Raw genomic sequence first — 23,884 nt, 5'->3', positions numbered from 1 at the left:
CCACGGCAAACAGGTTGGTGTTTCAGATCGCCTTTGTCTTTGAAACTCTACGCCTGAACATCAGCCCAGTCTCTCGCCCTGCTAAAGCGACATCAGGAGGAAAAGTGTAGGCCAATCAGTGTTGAGATCAATCCGAGCAGGCATATTTGTGATAGAAGGAAATGGAACTTTTTACAAAAAGAGTGGTCTTCAGCCAACTGCTGTTGATTGCAATCCAAAGTTCACTGGAACTTCAAGGTGAAGCCCAGCTATTTACGATAACAGAGCTTCCAAAGCACATAGTTAACGTTTTTCATTCTTTAAAATTATACAAATGAGTCACATTAACTGAAATAAAAACTGGAAAGCACCAGATTAGCAAAAGGAAAAAAAAATCACCCATAATTCTGTGGCCCTGAGAAAACAGCAATTAATTTCTTAGATGTATGTTTCTACAGGCTTTTCTGTGTATATATTTTGAATTAAATTTGGATTGCACTATACTTTTCTTTTTAACTGGCTTCAAAAACTTAACATATTGTGAACGAGTTTTTAATATCAATAATTGTAGGGTATCATATATCACTGTTAATTATTGAATTGTATTTTGATATAATTTATGATTTATTTAATTACTCCTTAAAGTATTTAAAAAATATGTTTTCATCTTATAAACCATAAACAATGAGATCTACACAAATATTCATAGAAACTTATCTGATAATTTCCTTAGAACACATTCTTTTTTTTTTTAATTTTTTTTAATGTTTATTTATTTTTTGAGAGAGACAGAGACAGAATGCAAGTGTGTTAGGGGCAGAGAGAGAGGGAGACACAGAATCCAAAGGAGGCTCCAGGCTCCGAGCTGTCAGCACAGAGCCCAACACGGGCTCAAACTCACGAGCTGTGAGATCATGACCTGAGCTAAAGTCGGACGCTTAACCCACTGAGCCACCCAGGCACCCCTAGGACACATTCTTAAAGGCTGAATTACTAGATCAAGATGGTAAAGCATTTTAATGGCTTCTATTAAATGTTGCCAAATCACCTTCCAGAAAAGTTTATATCTGTTTATGCGTCTACCAGAAGTAGATAAAAATGCCACAGGTTTAAACTTTGCCAACACTGGATATTTTTCTTCATTTTAATCTTTCCCAATTTAAAAATGTGGTCTCACTCTGTCTCAAACATTCGTGAAATATTTACTTGCATGCCCCAGGCAGTGTGCTGGGCACTCGGCCTGTAGCAGCGTCCTTGCGGAACTTACCATGGTGGTCGTTGGAAGAAAATGGCACATTCTGCAGCAGGATGCGTGTTCCGCTAGAAATCACGGACGGCACAGCACTGCAGGCAGGGCTTCCTCGTCAGAACGGGAGTCAGGAGAAACGGCCAAAGCTGTGGCATCTGAGTTGAGATCTTGAGGACTTGTGGGACTTACCCAGACGTCAGGTTGGGAAATAGTGGCTCTGGAGAAAGAATGGAAACCCCAGTGGAAGGAGAATGCAGGGCAAGGTGAAGAAGAAGCATGGAGTTGTTTTCTCCTTGGGGCACTTGGGCGGCTCAGTCGGCTAAGCGTGCGACTTTGGCTCAGGTCATGATCTCGTGGTTTGTGGGTTCGAGTCCCAGCTGGGGCTCTGTGCTGACAGCTTAGAGCCTGGAGCCTACTTCGGATTCTGTGTCTCCCTCTCTCTCTGTCCCTCCCCTGCTAGCACTCTGTTTCTCTCTCTCAAAAATGAACAAATATTTTTAAAATTAAAAAAAAAAAAAAACCATTGGATGCTCAACTGACTGAGCCATCCAGGTACCCCCATAATGATTTCTTTCTGGTCTTTACTCATCTTTTAATTATTGTTTGTAATTTTTTGATCCTACCAGAAGTTTAAATTAAGTAATCATACTTGTCAGTCTCTCCTTGAAATATTAAATCCTTCTCTATTTAGTAATTTTACGAAGAAGTAATTGTCATATAAGGTTTCTAGTTTGATGAGTTTTGACAAATCCATGCATGTAACCACCACTACGATCTAGAGGTAAAATATTTCCCTCAACCCAGAAACTACCCTCACGTCCTGTTCTAGTCAAGTCTAGCCACACCCCATGCCCTGACCACAGACCACCGCTGTTCTGATTTCTAGCACCACAGACTCATTTCGCTTCTTCTAGAACTTCATATAAACGCAATCATACATTAGGCACTCTATGTTAGCTCTTTCCGCTCAACGTAATGGTTTTGATACATATCCATGTTGTTGCATGTGGCCTTAGCCTGTTCCTTTGAATTCTGAATGATAATCCCTTGCATGGCCCCACTTCAGTGTAGTGATCCGTTTAACCAAATGTCTCTTGGTGGACGTTTGGTTTCTTTTACGTTTATGACTATTATGAATAGAGCTGGTATGCACATTCTTTGTATACATCTTTTTGTGGGCATGTGCTTTATTTCTCCTGGGGAAATAGATAGGAATTAAACTGTTGGATCACGGACTATGCGTATGTTTAACTTTACAATAAGCTGACACACTCGTCTAGAGAAACCCTATCATTTTCTCTCCTGCCACCCAAATAGGAGGGTTCCAGGTGCTCTGCATTTTTACCAACACTCCTTTCATCTTTAATTAATTTCTATGTAAATTTTAAAATAATAGGAATCTAACTTCATTTTACCAGGGGCAGTGAGCCACTTAACGATATCTAGGAAATTGTCTATACTCTCTCCGTTGCCTTAAATGGCAGAATGTATTTGTAGACTTTTTTTCTTTGTATGGACTATCCATTTAGTCCCCTGGTTTTTCTGAAGCCAGCATCACTCAGTTTTAGATGATTGCTTCCTAACATATTTCAATAGCTGATAGCGAAAGTCCATCCTGTTTACTTTTATTGTTGGTGTTCTAAAAGATATCTGGCTACTCTTATACATTTAATCCTGCTTGAAATTCAGGATTGTTGTCCTCAAAATGTGATTTTTATAAGTCAAGGAATAATGAGGGGGATAGAGAATAAGACTGAGATAGTTCCATTCTTCTGTAAATTTTTACCCAAGAAAATAACAACCCCAAATCGTGTTTTCTTTTTTTTTTTTTCAACGTTTACTTATTTTTGGGACAGAGAGAGACAGCATGAACGGAGGAGGGGCAGAGAGAGAGGGAGACACAGAATCGGAAACAGGCTCCAGGCTCCGAGCCATCAGCCCAGAGCCCGACGCAGGGCTCCAACTCCCGGACCGCGAGATCGTGACCTGGCTGAAGTCGGACGCTTAACCGACTGCGCCACCCAGGCGCCCCCATGTTTTCTCTTAAAGGCATTAGGTATTATTCCTACACAGCAAATGCAAGACGGGTGTTTTGTTTTGTTTTGTTTTGTTTTTTTCTAATTCCATACCTAGCCGAAGTTCAAGAGCCCTTTCAATTAGAGCTTCAGGCATGGAAATTCTTACGGAAAGTAATTTTAAACATTCTCAACTTCTTAGGATCTATTTTTGGAGAGGAATTTACATTTCTTGTTAATCTGCTCCAGATATGGTTTCAATGCTCTCAAGGATCGCCACTGAAGTGACCTTGCTGATCTGTCTGACTCAGCCTAGAGCTGGTGGGTGACCAGAAGATCATTTTCTAACCACAAAGCCAACTGTAACCTCACCTTCATGTTCAGAAATCACTACATAACCATGAGCAGGATTTTAGGAGGAAAGGTGATCGTGGTTCACATCGGGGAAAGAACAGTGGACTTTGAATATTTGGGAATCGTTCTTAGTTTTGGACTAATTTTCAGGGATAGTGATTAAAATTTCAGATAGTAATTGATGCAATATCCTGAGGTTTCTTTTCCTGACTTGTGCTGGAGGTTAAGATCCCAAGAGATTCAAATAGAAAATAATAGGGGTGGGACTGTAGAGACATTGGAATTTTTGTGCCATGTTGGCGGGAGTGTAAAATGGCTCAGCTGCTGCAAAAAACAATATGGCCGCTCCTCAAAAACTTAAAAATAGAACTATCGTCTGAGCCAGCAATTCCACTTCTGGATATATACCTAAAAGGACTGAAAGTAGTTTCTCCAAGAGCCGTCTGTGCACCCACACTTGCAGCAGCATTATAAATATAGTAGCAAAATGTGGTCTCTACATACAAAATATCATTCAACCTCAAAAAGAAAATTCTCACACATGCTAATGACATGGATGAACCTGGAAAATATGCCAAGTGAAAGACTCTCTACAGGCCTGACATACAAGGGAAGCCATTTGACCTCTCTTCCTAAGTCAGCATGACTGTAGAGAAACTTTATGCAAACTGAAAGCCTGATTTATGGCCCTTCACACAAGCATGGTGCCTCTGCTTTGTGAAGGACTAGTCTAAAGGAAAACCACCTTGTCCCTGAGACATCGATCAATGCTCCTTCTCCCTGCACTCCTTTACAGCAAAACCTGTGATTCCTGCCTATATGGTAATCTGTAATCTTTTGAGGTCTTACAGATATAAAAAATATATAACCCTATAAAAACCGTTCATCCTCCGGAGCACTTTCTTCTCTGTGAAGAGCATGTTTCTCAGGCAGCTGTCTTACCTCGGTCTTGAATAAAACCCTGTTTCATACTTTTAGAGATTCTAAAAGGTTTGTTCGTTTTTACTTCAACCACAGTCATAAAGGTTAAATACTGTATAATTCTACTCGCCCATGATCTCTCGTCCAGAGAGACAGAAAAGAGAATGATACATGCCAGAGGCAAGGGTGTGGTGCGGATGGGGCGATAGTGTTTAACGGGGACAGAGGTTTAGCTTTGCAAGATGTAAAAAGCTCTGGAGATGAACGACTGCACGATAACGTGAGTGTAATTAATGCCACTGAACTGCACCCTTAAAATGTCAACTTTTAAGTTATGTATATCTTAGCACAATTAAAATTCGTTTTTTTTTTTTTCTTAAAGTTTATTATTTTTGAGAGAGACAGAGACAGGATGCGAGTGGATTAGGGGCAGAGAGAGAGGGAGACGCAGCATCTGAAACAGGCTCCAGGCTCTGAGCTATCAGCGCCGAGCCCGACGCGGGGCTCGATCTCATGAGTTGTGAGATCATGACCTGACCTGAAGTCGGATGCTTAACCGACTGAGCCACCCAGGTGCCCCTAAAATTCGTTTTTAAAAAGTAAATGAAACAAAAAAGATCCCAGGAAATTCAGATTCTGAGAAACCATTCAAAGGTTGTTATGTTTGTCAAGGTACGTTAACTGTGAAACAAGCAATCCCAAAACGGAGGTGGCTCCGTGCAATGACAGTTTATTTCTCACTCATGTTTCAATCCACTGTGAACTTGGTGAGGGCAGGTCAGTGGGTGGGGTATCTGCTTCCTACAATTAGTCAAGGAACCACACCCTTCCATCTTGTGGCCCCACCCTCCACTCTCCTCTAGCATTTTGGAGCGCTCTGTATCCATTGGGGAGAAGAAGAAGAGAGTGAAGACAGTGCATAGGGTAGTTTTTACCGGCAGGCCTCAGAGTGGCACTCATCAGTCCTGGTTACATTCTACTGGGGGGAACTCTGTCACGGTGACACACACAATGCAAGGGACACTGGGAAATGTAGTTCAGCTGTGTGTCCAGAGGAGGAGGGGGTCTTAGATATTTGTGAGAACTGGGGATCTCTGCTACAGGCGAGTCCCACTACAAGGGCATATTTGATAAGCGTCTTGTGGAAGTAAGATCTGCCATACTCCTAGTCACAATCCTGTAGGAAAGATATTTTGTACGGGGAGCAGAGAGGTATGATGCCTACATGATTGGTCCCACCATGTCCTTAGCATGATAATATATAGTCATGTGAATATACATATACTTATATCAATTAACCCACGTTTTGTTCTGGAGATCGATTGCATCATTAATAAAAGACCTCTAAATTTTCTCCTGACATTCAGGGGAAGATTGACTTTTATGGTGACGGTCAGTAATGACTGCTGAGTTCAGAGATGGGATGGGATGGAAAGCTGATCTTCACCACTGCTCAGCTGGGAATATGAAAGCCCAACCCCTAGGGGCTCATTTCCAGTGGCTAGACCACTTTCCTATCCTAGATGCTCTAGTACTGAGGTGAGTGGCAATGGATAGAGGGGGTGAAGAGGGCTGCTGAGCCCCAGCCCCAGCTTCAGTGAGTCATAAATTGGCTTCTGGTCCCTGGAGTCTTCTCCATCCTCAAACCTTCACCCGTGTTAGTGAAGAGAGGCCTATACAGGGACACCTGGGTGGCTCAGCTGGTTGAGCGTCTGACTTGATTTCGGCTCACGGTTCGTGAGATTGAGCCCCACGTCAGGTTCTATGCTGACAGCGCAGAGCCTGCTTGGGATTCTCTTTCTCTCTCTGCCCCTTCCCCGCTCGTGCTTGCACTCCCTCTCTCAAAATAAGTAAAAAAAAAACCCAAAAAACAACCTACACAGGCATACTTCACTTTATTACACTTCACTTTATTGTACTTCACAGATACCACATTTTTGTAAAAGGGATGTTCGTGGCACCCTGTATCTGGCAAATCTACCTGGGCCAATTTTCCAACAGCATTTGCTCACTTCATGCTTTCGTGGAACATCTTAGCATTTCTTACCATGTTTCCAACTTTTCCCCCATTATTATATTTGTTACGGTGATCTTTGATCCATGATTAGGACTGGCTGAAAGTTCAGATACGGTTAACATTTTTTAGCAATTAAAAAAAAATTTTTTTTAATGTTAATTTATTTTTTGAGAGAGACTGAGACAGAATGCAAGTGGGTTAGGGCCAGAGAGAGGGAGACACAGAATCCGAAGCAGGCTCCAGGCTCCGAGCTGTCAGCACAGAGCCTGACACGGGGCTCGAACTCACGAGCTGTGAGATCATGACCTGAGCTGAAGTCCGTCACTCAACTGACTGAGCCACTCAAACGCCCTAGCAATTTTTTAATGAAAGTATGTACATTGTCTTTTATAGATGTGATGCCATTGCACAACTACCCAGAGTCGGTGCTGCACTTACTCAAATGGATTGAGCTGCAAATTCGCCTGTACTGACATTATTCATATATTCATCAAACTTTGGGTTTGGGTTATAATCTTTTTAAAATGAGGCTTTAAGATTTGTTACAGATTTCTCTCTTAAATGTGCCTACATTGACATGAAAAATCTTCATGAATGTGTATCACTTCCCAATGTATTTTGTTTGTCAGATCAGAATTTAGCATGTTGGGTGATTTTAAACAACATGCATGCTATTGAATTATTTCACATTTTTCCACTGAAAATTCTTTCATCACCTGTTCCTGGCTTGTCCATCCTTCTCCAACCCAAGTCCTTATCCTTCCATACCAACACCTATTGGGATAATGATTGGCTCCACTGTTTAAAACAGAAATCTTGGGGTGCCTGGGTGGCTTAGTCAGTTAAGCGCCTGACTTCGGCTCAGGTCATGATCTTATGGTTCGTGAGTTTGAGCCCCTTGTCGGGCTCTGTGGCGGCAGCTTAGAGCCTGAAGCCTGCTTGGGATTCTGTGTCTCCCTCTCTTCCTGCTCCTCCCCTGCTCGCGCTGTGCTCTCTCTCTTTCTCTCAAAAATAAATACACATTAAAAAAATAAAATAAAACAGAAGTCTCTGCCCAGATTTATGTTAATTGAATTCAATAGCTCCATTGAAGATCAATTCAATGATGTATATATGAAACTGCTAACATTGTCCCTCCTTCTGGCTGCCCAGTTGACGATCTTGAGAACACCAGTCTGACAGTTCTGATGATGGAGTATGTTTAGTTTTTTTTGTCTGGTCTCCACACCACCAAACAACACAATTTTTGACACTTCTCATACTATGAGTCTGTCAGAAGCTCACGGAAGTCTTGATATTTCCTAAGTGTTCAAAACAATAGCCATTACAGGAATTGTTTCCCAGCCAATCTGCAAGCTGCACTCTCTATTGGACCTTTCCACAATGTCACTGATGAACGGATATAGTTTTTATTTTCATCATTTACTTATGCATTCATTCAACAAAGGTTATTGAGCACCTATAGGTACCAAGCACCATCTGGTTACTGGGGATGCATCAATGGACGAAAACGGCCCCCGTTCTAATGGATTTTCAGATTCTAAGAAGAAGAACAGATAATGAAAATTAGTATGTCTAATAGTGATAAAGTGTTAGCAAAAAAAAAAAAAAAAGGTGGAGGGAGATGAAGCAGGGGGAGGGGGTAAGAAATGACGGTGGCATGGGTGGAGGACTCAGGTAAGGCCTTTTCGGTGAGGTGATACTTGATCTGAATTAGGAGAGGGCACGAATCACGAATCGTGGGTCTGGAAGAGTGCTCCAAGCATGCTGAATCTCACGCTTCAGAGAGGGCCACCTGTGTACATCAGAGGGTCCACCCCGCGACTCGGTGTACCGTACCCAGCAAACCCCATGCGAAGCCACAGGCATGTAATCACCAGTGTAACATATCGGAGCTCCACAGAGGACCTAGAAACGTCGGGGTGGATCCATCCACCCTACATGGCCAGTAGTGCACAGGAAGTACGTCACACACATTGAATTTTTATTTTGCTATTTTTTTTCCCCATACCATTTTGCCCAGTGTTTTCCAGGGCAAACACGGGTGCTGATTTGGCAAAAACCCAACTTCTTTGATTTGGAAAAAAACGTTTCTTTTGGTGAAGGTAGCCATTAATGAGTTTAGCATCTATATAATAAGATGGTAATTCTTAAGCTATGTTAGAGAAGATTTTCTTTCTATTATCTAGCTCAGAAAATACACATTTTTCTAGAGCTATCCTCTTTATTTGTGTATCTTGGGTAAGAATGGGCTGTCTCTAAAACTCCTTCTTGGAAATCACTAAATGTCTTCTATTCCTCTATTACTAATTTTATTTTTCATATAAAAATTTCCAGGACCAAGTGCAGACTGTATAACCATTTACATTTAAGCTATAAACTGCTTATAATTAAGTTTGCCTTTTTTAATTGCATATTTATGTGCAGGTCATTATACCTGGTTCAAAATGCACATTGGTTAAGTCTTCTCAGTTTTAGATAAGAAATAAATGCCTACTATGTTTAAAAATGTGGCCTTTTCCCCCCAAATGAGGAATATTAGCTGTTCTATTGGTCATGAATCTAACTTCAATAAAATTTTCTTTTGCTTGAAGGTATTGACAAGAGTGGATGCGGTTTGCATATTTTGACCTCTTAAATAACAAATGCAAAACAAATGTAAATGTGGTTTCACTTTTAATACACTTTGGCATAGTGCAGAAGAGCTTGCTGGAACATGCGTGTGCATATTCGTGTTTCATTAAAAATCATATTTGAGACAGAGCTCGCCCTAGGACATGTTACTGCTGCCTTTTGATTGAGTCACAGGAAACTGAGAAAATAGAAGCTGATAAAGTTCCAGAGAGGTGATGGAGAAGCCATTACCAAGGAGTATTTGGAAGCCGGAGCTGGAGTCTCCTTGAGACTGAGGTCATAAAATTAGAGTCAGCAAAATTCTCCACAAATCTTTCACAAATACTTCCAACTCTTGCTAACCATTATACTTGTCCATAGAATATTTGCCAACTGTGGCAAAAAAAAAAAAAAATCGTGGCAGTTAACGTGTTTCAAATGCAATTGTGAATAGTTCTTCCAGTAGACATATTAACATTCTTAACATTCTGCGGCTTCCACGCATTACCAGTGATGCATATGAATAAAAGGATGGCCTACTAGGTGCCCGGTAAGTATTCATTCAGTGGGCAGATACACAACGGCAATGCCAAAGATCTGGGTGCTCCGAGATACGTGATAACGTCTGCTAAATGAACTCGTGGGACTTCAAGATGGCTCTGAATTGTAAAGTTGCTTCTACGCTGCTTGGGTCAGGTGCTTTGGTGACGATGAGTCTCCGAGTGAAGCAAGTATTTCGAGCTTTCTTTCAACAGCCGGGAATCGCCGACCTCACATCTAACTCCCTATCCGAACACGAGGTGAAGGAGTTTTACATCACTGGGGAGTGAGCTGGTGGAAAAGGGGATTTCTGGAGGAGAAAGGCTTGCAGAGATCCTTCAGAAATGCCTGGGTGCCGGTGCTACGCCCTCCCTCCACGTGAGCGCGTGGCCTTGCTGGGGCTGAATTTGGTTTGAGATCCAAATGTTTGCCAGGTGTCCCGGGGCATAGAGGGTTAGTATCGATTCTTCCTAAATGATGATACAGGCCCTTAAGAGAAAAGGGCGCCATAAGAAATTGAGGTTTTCACTTTGGCAGGACCCTGCCTTGTAAACAACGTGTCATTCCTCCCTCGATATTAGGAGCGAGGGGCTGGTGGAAACTTAGCTGAGGTATCCCTTCTGCTTGAGGTAACCACCTCGTGTCCCTCAAGGCTCAGTGCATTGGGAACTTCATCTAACCTTACAGGGGGCGTGATTATGGCCTCTTCCCATCAAACTTCAGCTCAGCCGAAATGATGCCACAAGGCGGTTCAACCTTAATGTGGATGCGACAGATTATTTGGGAGAAAGAAAGGCAGGAGAATAGTTTTTGTAAATCAGTTTTTAAAGCGGTTGGAAACTCAAACGAGGCCTCAGTGCCTGTCCCCAGCAATCTGGGTCAACGTGAGAGATTTGAGCTGCACTAATTATCAGTCCATATAATTAAGAGCACGTTGGACAGTTCACTCCTCCTCCCCCACTCCACACCATCATGTTTCCACTGTCATATTTACTTTCTCTGTTGTAGATCAAAGCATGATGCACTTTGAGTGTATCTGAGAACAATTACTCTTGGAATATATTTGCTCTCATCTTGTTTCTATAGCCAAAATTGCTTCTATTTCGTGATCGTGTGAATTCTGAGAAGGAAGTACGTTGTGTAAATCACCGTGTTAAGTCACAACTAGAAAAAAGAGAGTCCACTGAACCTAGGAAAAAACCTTACTCCTGATTTCTTAATTGTTAACATCATCCAAATTTCCTCTGCTGTAGTAGAATCTGTGATTATCTAAATTGTGTTTCATACCAGGCAGAAAGGATAGTTTTTTTTAAATCGGTATTATCTATTTAATTACAACAAGACAACCTTCAGATTAGTGGATAATTGAGGAAGGATAATATTTGATAAAATGACACTTCTATATTAACACTTAATATGTATGTAGGGAGCCTTAAGTGTACAAAGATAAGTCTTAGTGATGTCAGAAAATTGGAATTAAAGGTTTCCTTTATGGGGCTCCTGGGTGATTCAGTCAGTTAAGCATCTGACTTTGGCTCCAGTCATGATCTCACAGTTTGAGAGTTCAAGCCCTGCATCGGGCTCCGGATTGACAGCTCAGAGCCTGGAGCCTGCTTTGGATTCTGTGTCTCCCTCTCTCTCTCTGCCCGTTCCCCGCTGGTGTTCTCTCTCTCTCTCTCTCTCTCTCTCTCTCTCTCTCTCAAAAATAAATAAACATTTAACAATTCAAAAAAAAAAAAAAGGTTTCCTTTATGTTTTCCTTTCTAATGTATTGTGATTGCAATTTAAAATACTTTGGACTAAGCATGCCTGGGTGGCTCAGTTGGTTGAGTGTCTGACTCTTGATTTCTGCTCCTGTCATGATCTCATGGTTCATGGGTTTGAACCCCACATTGGGCTCTGTGCTGGGCATGAAGCCTGCTTAAGATTCTCTCTGTTTCTCTCTCTCTCTGCCTCTCTCCCCTGCTCATGCTCTCTGTCTCTAAAATTATATATATACACAAATACCTAGAAAGCCTTAGGTACCATTGCTGGATATTCTTTCCTTTTCTCACATTTCGAGGAAGGATTGCAAATTCCTGTGTATATCCTTTGCAATCAACAGCAGTGGGATGGAGATGCATGTATGTGGAATTTACACAGCTTTTCCCAAAAGCATGGCCATTAGACATGTCTTGGGAGGACCCGTAGGCACCACTGTCCCATCAATAGACCATATTTTATGCTCTCATGGAAGGTGCACTCTCATGGAAGTCACCCCCAGGGGAAGTAAATCCACAATTTTCCTTCTAAAATGCACAGCATCTGAATATTCTCTGGAACAAGGCATAGGGCATCATGCATCCTTTCTGAAATTCTACTCTCTCATTTTTCATCCAATAAAGAGTCGGCACAAGTAATCCCCAATATCCTTTGCAGATCTGACATGATGTGGTTCTATATTAAATTTGCCATATTCAATTTCAAAAGCCAAGTTCATGTTTTTTTCACATCCTCTGAATTAGTGAGATTCATTTTATTTCCTGGTCACAGACCTTATTCTTCATCCTACTCATTTGTTCCACAAATGTCCACAAAATAATATTAGTTGATGGTGGGTAAATGGAATAATATTTTCTGCTGTAGGAAAAAATGTTGTAAAGTTTATGTAATGATAAATTTTGCATAACAACATCTTTATAAAGATGAGAAGCTATATTCATTTTTTTTGTTGCTACTCAGTCAGCAATGCTTATAGGGCATCCCCATATAGATCCATACATATGTATCTATTCCTGAATGCAGGGAATGGGGCCAACATCCCTAAACCATGAAGCATGGTCCCAGCTTCTGGGGAAACAAAGCAAGGAAAAACAACCTGGGTCTTCTAGGAATTGGAAAATCACATCTGGAGAAAGTTGGCTCAAGGAGGTGAGAAACAAGGTCCTAGACAGACTTTATTCATGAAAACCTGGAATGCTCAGTCTTAGCAAAGGAGATTTGGGCTCCTAGGATGAGAGAGAACCATTCAAGATTGGACCAGGGCAGAAATGGCACACGATGGATTTCAAAACCAGATATGCCTCTTCTTCATCCGTGTCTCCAATCCAGTGGTTGCAACCAGCATATATGTGGATGCATATTAGAATCTACTGGACCGCACATCTTCTGGATGGAGTGTAGCCAGTCAGCATAGAGTGCCAGGGAAATTCTGTGCAGTTCAGAATGAATGAAACTTCTCATGCCCATATGGTAACCTTATGCTTTGCAAACCCTTCTTACAGCACAATAAAAATCTGAGCTTTCAGAGTGAGTATATGAGGGGAAAGAAATAATTAAATGTATAAGGGAAACCCCAGAAAAGAAATCCGTAATTTTTTTCTAAAAAGTTCTACAAATATGTCTGAGACAACCATGAGTTCCGTGAAGGGAGCAGTCAACTTTAATTTAGAGATCACACGTTCAAGCCCTGGGTACATTGTTAAATGACTGGCTTTGGGGCGCCTGGGTGGCGCAGTCGGTTAGGCGTCCGACTTCAGCCAGGTCACGATCTCGCGGTCCGTGAGTTCGAGCCCCGCGTCAGGCTCTGGGCTGATGGCTCGGAGCCTGGAGCCTGTTTCTGATTCTGTGTCTCTCTCTCTCTCTCTCTCTCTCTCTCTCTCTGCCCCTCCCCTGTTCATGCTCTGTCTCCCTCTGTCCCCAAAATAAATTTAAAAAGTTGAAAAAAAAATTTAAAAAAAAATGACTGGCTTTGAGCACATCACTTCTCTGGCTCCAATGTCTCAATGTGAAAAGTGGAAAGAACATCTCTGCCTTTCTCTACAACACGCGGCTGTTATATTCTAAGACGCCCAAAGTGACCAAAGCTCACTTCGGCAAATGCTGGAAACTTACGGGTTCATTTCAATGTCAAGGCCAACAGGAAGTGAAGGCTGGGTTGGGGGGGCTGAAGTGTTCTGAGCCCTGGTCTTGCTCTGTCTTCTTTCAGCATGGCTGCTCTCCACGCAGTATCCGTTCTTAGACAGGTTCAAGTCTGCCTCTCATGGTGACAGAATGGCTGCCAACAGCACCAGAAAGACATCCTCTCTTCGAGGGAGAGGGACATTTTTCCCAGCCTGCCCAAGCAAAAGTTCTGGGATTAACCTCTGACTTGACAAATTTGGGCCTCATGCTCTTTCCTGAATGGATCATCCCTGGTCAGGTGAATGGAAATGTTAGCTGTCACACCCAGCTCATGTGCCTATTTCTGGATTTGGAGATGGGGAGTCCCAAATAAGGCACATAAACAAGAATGGAAGAGAGGTGGTTCTTCCAAAGACAACCAGGGTAAAGGCAGCGGTGTGGGGGGCGGGGGGGGGCAGGTGGGATGTGTGCTGGGCAGGCAAAAAAAGCAGTTGTCCTATCTTCACGTGAAACCACGGAAAGGAATCTTCGCCATTATTACGAGTGTTAACAGGGGAGCAGTGGTGCTGAATGGTTACGGATACACATAGGATTTGAAGTCAGCTTGTGGTCCACATCTTGGAAACGCTACTTTTTACTTGCATGCCTGAGGGCAATTTCCAATCCCCTGTGCACCTCAATTTAATAATCTCTAAAGTGGAGAGAACATTGATTTCATAGAGTTGTCAAAAGGGCAAACAGAGACAAGGTCTGCCAATTGTTTAGCATTTTAAGGGCTAAAGAAATGGTAAGTATTTTGCCCCTTCCCAAAAGCCCCCGGCCTCAGATGCTTTCACTGTGAATACTTTCCATCCCCCAAGAAACAGATAATTCCCATGTTATTTCAATTTTCCGGTGCATAGAAAATAAGAAAAGCTTAACGATTTCTTGATAAACCCAGCATAACATGTATAATCAAATTTATCAAATAGACCCGTCTGTGTTATAAATAAAGAAGTGAAATTTCTAAACGAAACAGCAAATAGAATCAGCCGTATATAAAGAGATTAGGAAACCACGACTAGTAGTGTAGACTTCAGGGAAGGAAGTGATGGCTCACACATTCTGCTTTCGTCAGGCTTCCTTCCACAAAGAGACGGCATCAGGCAGGACAGTAAGGGTGACACGAATGCGCAAACTGTTCTGTTTCTTATTTGTAGTGCTCAGACCTTCCCATTGGCAGTCTCTTTCCTACGTAATCTTAACCAGTCTCACGACTTTAAGCATCATCTATACGCAGGTGAATTCCAAATGTGTATTTCCAGGCTTTGTAGCTCCCCAGATTCCAGATCTCTCACCCACTGCTTAATAATCCCCCAACCTATATAACAGGCATCTCGGACAGAACACGTCCACAACAGAGCTCTTGATGTGAAACTTCGTCCAACCTCTCCCTTCTTGAAAAATGGCACCATCACTCATCAGTGGATCATGCCAATGACCCAAGAGTAATTCTTATTTTTCTCTTTCCCCATCAAAGCCATCTGAAATCCCTGTTGGTTCTACCTTCAAAATATATTACCAATCCAGACACCTCTTTCTACTCTGTGCCACCAATCTTATTTAAGCCAACAATATCCCTTGCCTGGTCTGCAATAGCCTTCGGATTGGTTTTCCTGTCTCTGCTCTTGCCTTTTCCTGACCCCCAAGTCTGTCATCCACAGTAAATGGTGTTGTTCTGGGGTTTTACGACAACCCGAGTAAATGTTTTGGACATAGATCTGATTATGACAAATCCTCCCACTAACACACACGTGCACACAAACCTTATGATGGCTTCCTGTCACACTGAAGATGCAATCTAGCTCTTACTGTGACCCACAGTCCTCCACAATCTGGCCATTTCTTCCCTTCTGCTCTCCTCACTTTGGGTTCTTCTCCTTGCTCATGCTTCTCCAGCAACTGCAAAGTTCGGTCCTTTGTTTTTCCAGAACACTTCAAGCGCTCTCTCTCTCTCTCTCTCTCTCTGTCTCTCTTTTGACTCAAGAGGGCATCACCATCTCCTGCCCTCTGTTCATCTCCCAGACATCCAGAGACAATCCTTTCTCATTTGGTTCCTCTTTCCAATGATCATCACCTCCTCTCTGGGAAAGTTTACCTCCTCTGAGCACGCTCTCTAAAATAGCACCTCTCCCTATGTTACCCGGAAGTATTTCTTTCTCTCCTCGCTTAATTCTTCTCCTCCCCAGCAGATTACCAAAAGGTAATTTCCAAGATGACAGAGACTTTAACTGTCTTGTGCATTACTACATATTCCATGCTGGAATAGTGCCTCATTTCATAACACATACAGTAAATGTGTGTTGACATATGGAGAAAGGGAGGAAGGGAGAGGGAGAAAGAGAGGAAGGTAGAGGAGACAACAGGGGAAGAAGAAGGGAGGGAAGAATTGGAAGTTCCACAGCTCACTTTCCAGCTGAAGACAAAATTGTGAGGACTCAAGATTATTCCAGGGACGCATGTGCAAGCATCTCTGGCTTCCCTTTCCACATTGTAACTAACAAGGGGTTCTTGTCTGTAACGTTCGTTACATGTAGGACCTGAATTCAATGTATTGTTACATCGCGCCATGATTCTATTTGCTGCCATGCAAATCAATTTCAGCATATTGAGAAGAGTAAAGGAAAAGCATGGAAATATATGACCAGGATATGCAGAGGAAGGGAAAGGACAAGTAAATGGGAGTGACCTGAATATTAAACACAAAAATTTTAGTTCCAGAGATCAACTGCAAATTTAAGGGGAGAGAAACAAATGAATAGATTTAAAGAATGAGTAGTCTGAAAGAGTCGGGAGCTTTCTGACCAAAATGCTGTGAATTTCAGATGCAGTAAATTCCACATCGGCTTCACAAGGACTGAGCTCTGCTCCTGGGAAGATTCAGCAAGGAGGTCTGCGCCGGTTTGCCCCGGGTCTATTTCTTTCTTATTTGAACGATCTTATTAAATATACAATAATGTTAATACGTGCACATGCTCCTTAGAGCAGGAATTGTTCCCTTGGTAATGAAGTGGGAACACCCACTTGGGAAAGGTATTAAAACCATCACTCACTTTCATGATGACTCTAATCTCAGAGCAAATGTCCGTGAGCCACTGGAAGGCAGAAAGATGATCATTATAGCCTTCTACCTGGTGAAAAGCTCGCCGCTGTCAATCTAACTGCGTGTGAAAAAAAATCGCACTTTCTTTTGAGGAGCTGAGTGATTTGAATATAAATAAGCAACTCTTTCCGCCTGTCAGTTACCTCGAGAATATTTAGTGTTGTCTCTTTTAATGATTGCTCATTACAGATGAGTGCGAGTGAGCGGATTTAATCAGGGTAATACGGGGTAATCATCATGTGAATTTCTCCACATCGGGACTTGTTCCATCTGTTCCGAGCCATTTGTCCATGTAAAACTGTCACCATCTTGAGCCAGTGACTGACAGGTGAGGCCAGACATGTACGTTTTTCATCTCAGACTCAGAAACTCTCTGACGTGTCCTTCTCACCGAAACAAACAGCTTAAAAGACATAGAGGGGTCTGTATTTAGGACCTTTTTTTTTTCCTTTCGTGGGTTTGTTGGGTTCCTCATTAAAATACTTAGCTCAGTCTCTCTTAGCACAAGAGCATGACCAAGGCCACGGTTATCTTGACGGACGTGGTGGAATCTAGGGGGAAGGCTGGGTAACACCACCTTGCAGGGCTTCGCATCAGCACTGACAGCAGCCGCCTCCTGGGGTTGAATGGGGCATCGGCTTAGCAGCCACACAAATGCTGTGCTCCCAGGCATAGACGTCTTTTATTCTGCCTTCCCTCCATGTAGGAAGTGCCAGTCTCGGGCGAGGTGGCAGCCCTTGTCAGCAGCCTTTGTGCGTGGTCACTGAAGACATGGGTGATGGAAATTATTTGATGAAAAAAACGTAGCTTAAGCCTCATGAATCTTTATTTTTTACTCCATGGGATTTCCACGTCAGAAGACCTACAAGAACCGAAGCTCTCTGTTGAAGGATTGCCTCTAGCCCCCAAGCTGGTTCTAACAAAAATTGTGAGAGAATATTTGAGGACCGAATATCCCCTCGAGAAGCTTCAATCCACCAGACAAGCAGCAGCCAATAAACACAATTAGACAGAGTTATTCCCTTTAAGTCTTTGGTGGACCGTGCGTCACCTCAGCTGCACCTGCTAGTTTGTGGTCAGTGCTGGAGGACTGGGCTGTTGTTTTAGACTCAGAATCAACTTTTGTCCACCCTTTCCCTTGTGTCACCGTGACTGTTTTGCAATATTGAGGTGCCCAAGCCATGCTGAAGGGCTCAGTACGTAAATGTCGCCACCACATTGGGGCAACAGGGAAGAGTTAGACGGGGGTTCTATGACCCGATGGCTCTAGGAACCGGCAGAAAACAGAAACTCTCGAGACGACTTTACAACATTTACTTCTCTTTTCCTTTGTTATGAAAAGCCTTATATAACCGACTCCGGTTCTACGTCACAAAAGTACCATGCGCCAAATACCAAAGGAATGAGTGGGGTAGGGGGTGAGGAGAAAGCCCAGATATGCCCTCAAAGAGCCGAGTCTCACAGGCCACGAAGTGACAGAGCAGAAGCACGGAGGTTTGACTGAGAACCAGGGAAATAGGGGTTGCTGCTTTTTTGAGAGTTTTCGGCTTCGTCGTTTCGTAGCTGGAGGCCCTTCTGTTTTTGTTTTTCGAGCCCTCAGAACGTACAAACAGAAAGTGTTTTTTAAGTACATTTTTCTTCCCACCTGATGGAGAGGAACAAGATTCATCTTGATTGTCACGCTCGAATCCGGATCCATTTTCGTAGAATTCACTCAGGATCTGGCTCCCTCGATGCCCCCTTTGATGATGTTCCTGTTTGTTTCCTTTATCTCACTGAAGCCGTGACAAGAACAGAGAAGAGTCCTATGCTGCACAGACATTGCATATTCAGGGAAGAATGATAAAGTAACCGGGAGATTTATCCCCACCACTAATGTTTTCTACCGGCAAGGTTCATGCTAAGTATCCTTTACGGCACCTTTGGACAAAGGGAAATGTATCCACAAAGACCTGCGTCATTAGGACGTCTGCTGGGAACTGTACGGTCAAGCGCTGAGTCGGAAAAGCTTCAATAAATTGTTCCCCACTTTATGCTCCGGTACGGAATTGCTGAATTATCCAAACACATAACTTTGTTTTAGATCACACCGTCCATGGGGTGGGCTCTGCCCTCAGTCTCTGAGCGTCTTAAGGATGAAAACCGTGTCCCATTCCCTTTTGTCCCCTCGATATCTAGGACCGTGGCGTTCCACTGGAAAATGTCTTCCCGCCCAGGGAGCATTTGGCAATGTCTGGAAATGCCGCTGGTTGCCCAGAGAGTGGGGCGTGCTACTGGCGTCTGGCTGGTGGACGCACCTTACAGCACATGGGCTATCCCCCTCACCAGCAAAGAACTATCCAACCCGCAATGTCAATAGTGTGGAGATTGAGAGAACCTACCTTAGTGTGACACCTGGTACGGGATGCATGTTAATAAATGCTGATTTAATTTCTCCAAAAATAGTCTGTTCGACAATTAGAACAGCAAACTGAATCGGGTCCTCTTTTCCTAAATGACTTTTCCCCTGGAAGTACCAGATCATGTCATAAAAACCTCATAGTTTGGGATAAAAAAAAAAAAAACAGGGAAAAGGTTTCCAACCCTATGTTATCCTGCAGATGGATACGGGTACGAATGGTTCTAAGTGATTCCCTCAGTGGTACATTGCCTTCCTTTAGGCTTTTGACTGATTGTATACACATATGGGTAAGCCTAATTCCTTTGTCTCTATGTTTTTTGACGCTTTCTGTTTATCCCATATATTTTATTATATAACTGCTTTACATTTCCGGTGGTCCTGAATCATTGAGCCATTGCATATTGGATAACTACTACTCAGGAGTCCTATGTGCTGACCATTCCGCACCATTGTAGCAGAAGTGAGCATCTCAGAGTCATGTCTTTTTAAAGAATGCCCCGCTAACAGGAAGCAGAATTACACCTGCAGGCACAATTCAATATTCATAGTGGAGGTGAAGGATTGAGGAGTTTCCACTGATTATGTGGTAGGGGAGCCCTTCTCCCAGCCCTGAAGGTGTCTGATTCCACTATTTGCTTGTGACGACGTCCGAAGCTAAGTAGATCTGGAAAATGCAAAAGCTATCGCCGAGAAGCAAATTATTGCTGGAGTATCTCTTTCTTATTTGACTGGCTCGGAACCAAATTGAGAAAACGGTGATATAAACAAATGTATGCCACCTTCCTGTCCCATTGCCTTTTTTGTCAGTCATATTCCCCAAAGGGTTTCTAGTCCAGTTGAAGAAAAATAGAAAACTAGAATAATCTACACTGTCCAAAAATCTATAAATACATCAGTTTTTAAAGTAACCGATTTTTTTCTTCTCAGAATGCTAGACTTTTACCTCATTATCCATTTTCTTCTTCCAGTGATACAATGTCTCATCGGAGTTTTAGCAAATGGCATCATTGTGATTGTGAATGGCATTGAGTTGATCAAGCAGAGAAAGATGGTTCCGTTGGATCTCCTTCTTTCCTGCCTGGCGATTTCCAGGATTTGTCTGCAGTCATTTATCTTCTACATTAATCTGGTTATTCTCTCCTTGATCGACTTCCTTCCACTTGTTAAGAATTTTGCGGTTTTCATGTTTGTAAATGAAACGGGACTTTGGCTGGCCACATGGCTCGGCGTTTTCTACTGCGCCAAGATCTCCCCCATCGCTCACCCACTCTTCTTCTGGTTGAAGAGGAGGATATCCAAGTTGGTGCCATGGCTGATCATCGGGTCTCTGCTTTTTGCCTCCATCCCTTTGGTTTTCTACAGCAAGCATACGTGGGTTCTTTCCCAAGAAGTCTTGTTGAGACTTTTCTCCCCAAATGCAACGACTCAAATCAAAGAAACATCTGCTTTACAGATTGTCTTTCTTGCTAGGTTTTCACTGCCGTTCGTTATCTTCCTCATTTCTACTCTGCTCCTGGTGTTTTCTCTGGGGAGACATACCTGGCAGATGAGAAACACAGCGACCGGCACCAGGGACAGTAGCACAGGTGTCCACGTGAGTGCGCTTCTGTCCATTCTGTCCTTCTTGGTCCTCTATCTCTCCCACTACATGACAGCTGCTTTGCTCTCTTCTCACATTTTTGAGCTCAGAAGCTTCACGTTTCTGTTCTGTATCTTGGTGTTCGGGTCCTACCCTTCGGGACACTCTATTATCTTAATTTCGGGAAATCCTAAACTGAAACAAAATGCAAAGAAGTTCCTCCTCCATGGGCAGTGCTGCCAGTGAGAGAGAACTTTGGTCCATTCGAAGAACTGGCAGTTCCATGAGCTGACGATGCCTGCCATACCTTCTTGAGTCAAACAAAGCAGTCTGCTCACAATTACACAAAGCTTGGACTGCTTGTCTAACCTGACGCATTTTTATGGATTTGCCCCTTTTTCAAAGGGTTATATTGATTTTCAGAGCCCAACGCACACTGGCGGATCGCATCAATGTCAATATCCTCATTGCGATACTGTACTATCAGGGCGCAAGGTGTTACCTGATTGGGAAAGACTGGGTAAGTGGTACGGGGATCGATCTGTATTATTTCTCACAGCTGCACGTGAATCAGCAATTGTCTCAAAAAGTTTAGAGAAAAAGAAAAGGACGTTTGAACTCGTGATGTCAGAAGGGTGTGTGAATGCCGTGGGGTCCCCGTGCGCCCGATGCCTCATCTAGATGATGGATCTTGAAAGGACCGGTTGCTCCTTTTGGGTCTAACTTGCAGATTACTTTTGCTCTGTTTGTTAGAGTCGTCCGATCTGAGAGAGAGCCGAGGACAGGCTGGCCATCTCTGTCCTGGTAAGCTTGCTCACCGACGCCACACTGCTGAGATGCTAGACGCCATGTTGACATGTCCCATCAACTGCCCAAAGGAGCAGGCAGATGGAGGAGGAAAGAGGAACCCGGGCCTGAATTTTCCATTTCCCCTAACTGGGCCCACGGACCAGAAAATAGTTGGCAAAGCTGTTTCATCTTGCATTTGTGTGCTCGGCTTTGGGACCTTTTCAACCGATGGTACCAAATTAGAACTCCTACCACACCGCATGTCTCCCCAATGAAGCAACACCAGTAGGTGGGTGGGCTGGGGGCTTCTCCGTCCGCCTCGCGTCACAGATGCATCTGCTATGTGACTGATGGTTTTTAGATGCTCAGACATATAGGTCTTTCTAAAACAGCTTCGGAACCCTTTTGCTTCCTGTGAAACGAAAGACGCTCCCCAGTTTGGCTACAGCTTGTAGCTCATGTGTGATGATGGAAAAGCCTGTTGAGGGGCGCCTGGGTGGCGCAGTCGGTTGAGCGTCCGACTTCAGCCAGGTCACGATCTCGCGTGATCTCGCGTGAGTTCGAGCCCCGCGTCAGGCTCTGGGCTGATGGCTCGGAGCCTGGAGCCTGTTTCCGATTCTGTGTCTCCCTCTCTCTCTGCCCCTCCCCCGTTCATGCTCTGTCTCTCTCTGTCCCAAAAATAAATAAAAACGTTGAAAAAAAATTAAAAAAAAAAAAAAAAAAAGCCTGTTGAGGTTTGGGTTGGCCAATTGCCAGGAACGGAGATTCAGAGGATGGTTTCCTCGCCCAAGACATGCACGCTTGGTTGTACTAAAATAACAGAAGTCTTTGCTTCGGAAGAGTGCAGGAAAGTACTTATCTTCTTGGGTGTGGGAACTTGGGTATGCATCTCAGGCTTCCCCCCACCAAGGAGCAAATTAACCGTCTCCATCTTCCTGCTATTTTATTTTCCTTCGTCCCAGTAGGTGGGAAGGTTTATGACTAATCGTGCACCCAGGCAGCCAGCTCTGGGAACAGCAGTTGTGTCCTGCAGGTGATTATTTCTCCCGCTTTGAGAAGGGACAGTGAAGAGTTACTTTTATTTTCTGTGCGTCTCAAGGGCGGATGCCGGCTCTTTGAATCGCGGTGTGTACACCGGCAGGTGGATGGAGAGAGAGTGGGGGGGCGGTTTCAAACATTTGGGGAGAAATATGTAAATATACAAACTCTCTTGTGATTTTTTTTTCCTCTGATGCCAAATCCTGATTCCATTACATGCAACTTCTGCCTTCAGAAGGCTAGTAAATGAGATGAATATTAAGGTCAGACTGTTTGATACTTAAACGTTACCAAGGAGTTCTAGAAAAGAGGATGCATACTCTTTTCTGTAGAAACATTTTCACAATCTACTCTCCTAGAACTATTTCTTCCAGCAACGTCGATGGATATTGTGTAGAACGCGAATTGCTCCGTTGTAGAAGCAAAACAGACTCAGCCTTTGATCCCTCTGTAGCAGCCCTTGGCTGGAATCTTTAGCCTGGACAAATCGGTTCTGTCCTGGCATCTAGCTTGGGTAGCATGGGGTTAGCCTCTGTATAGGTACCGACTCTTCCTCTACCCTACCCCTGCATCTATAGGCATGGACTGGCCATTGTGGCCCCTGGGAGCCTTGGCTGGGGGTCACGTGCCCATGGGTCAGGCCAGAAGGCTGTTAACTACAGGGCACAGTACTATGTGCCCTTCATCCCCTGCCCGTGGTCCCCCACCCCTCTCCGCCGGAGTAGATCCAGTGGCCCTGCTCAGTCAAGAGCAAAGGAGGATCGGCTACCAGGCAGGCTCTTACTGAAAAGGGAGCCAGCATAGTACCTCATCGCATTTCAGATAGGGGTTCGGTAAGCGGCCCCAAACCAGAATGCCAGGATTGCCCCTCGTGTCCCACTCCCCATGCTGACACTGACTCCTTTGGTCAAGGATTCTCTATGGTTTCCAGTGACTAAACATGGTAACTGACTGAAAAGGTGCTGATGTAAATACTTTTTGTAAGTATAGATACCGTAACAATTTGAATATTGAAACACAGGGGCGCCTGGGTGGCTCAGTTGCCTGAGTGCCCCATTCTTGATTTTGGCTTAGGCCATGATCTCAGGGTCATGGGATTGAGCCCCACGTCAAGTTCCTCATTGAGTGTGCAGCCTGCTTAAGATTCTATCTTGCTCTCTGCTCCTCTCCCCTGCTCATGCCTTCTCTCTTTGAAATAAAAAAAATTAAAATAAATGCAACAATTTAAAAAGTCTCACAAATTACTAATGCCTTTTTTTTTCATGTTTATTTATTTGGGGGAGAGAGAGACAGAGCACAAGGAGGGGAGAAGCAGAGAGAGAGGGAGACAGAGAATCCAAAGCAGGCTCCAGGCTGAGCTGTCAG

The 23,884-nt window shown here is 43.5% G+C and overlaps 1 protein-coding gene across 1 annotated transcript; it reads left to right on the top strand.

Moving 5' to 3' along the window:
- Positions 1–20,041: 20,041 nt before the first annotated feature.
- TAS2R1 (taste 2 receptor member 1) lies at positions 20,042–21,107 on the top strand. Its single transcript, XM_040491559.1, has one exon. It carries the CDS (start codon positions 20,042–20,044, stop codon positions 20,936–20,938), a length of 897 nt encoding a protein of 298 aa, XP_040347493.1. The 3' UTR covers positions 20,939–21,107.
- The last annotated feature ends 2,777 nt before the right edge of the window (positions 21,108–23,884 follow it).

The sequence above is a fragment of the Herpailurus yagouaroundi genome, unplaced genomic scaffold (assembly GCF_014898765.1).
Source record: "Herpailurus yagouaroundi ecotype Mexico unplaced genomic scaffold, PumYag 29, whole genome shotgun sequence".
NCBI lineage: Eukaryota > Metazoa > Chordata > Mammalia > Carnivora > Felidae > Herpailurus > Herpailurus yagouaroundi.
The sequence above is the reverse complement of the archived record's forward strand: the minus strand, read 5'-3'. Positions and strand labels throughout refer to the sequence as shown.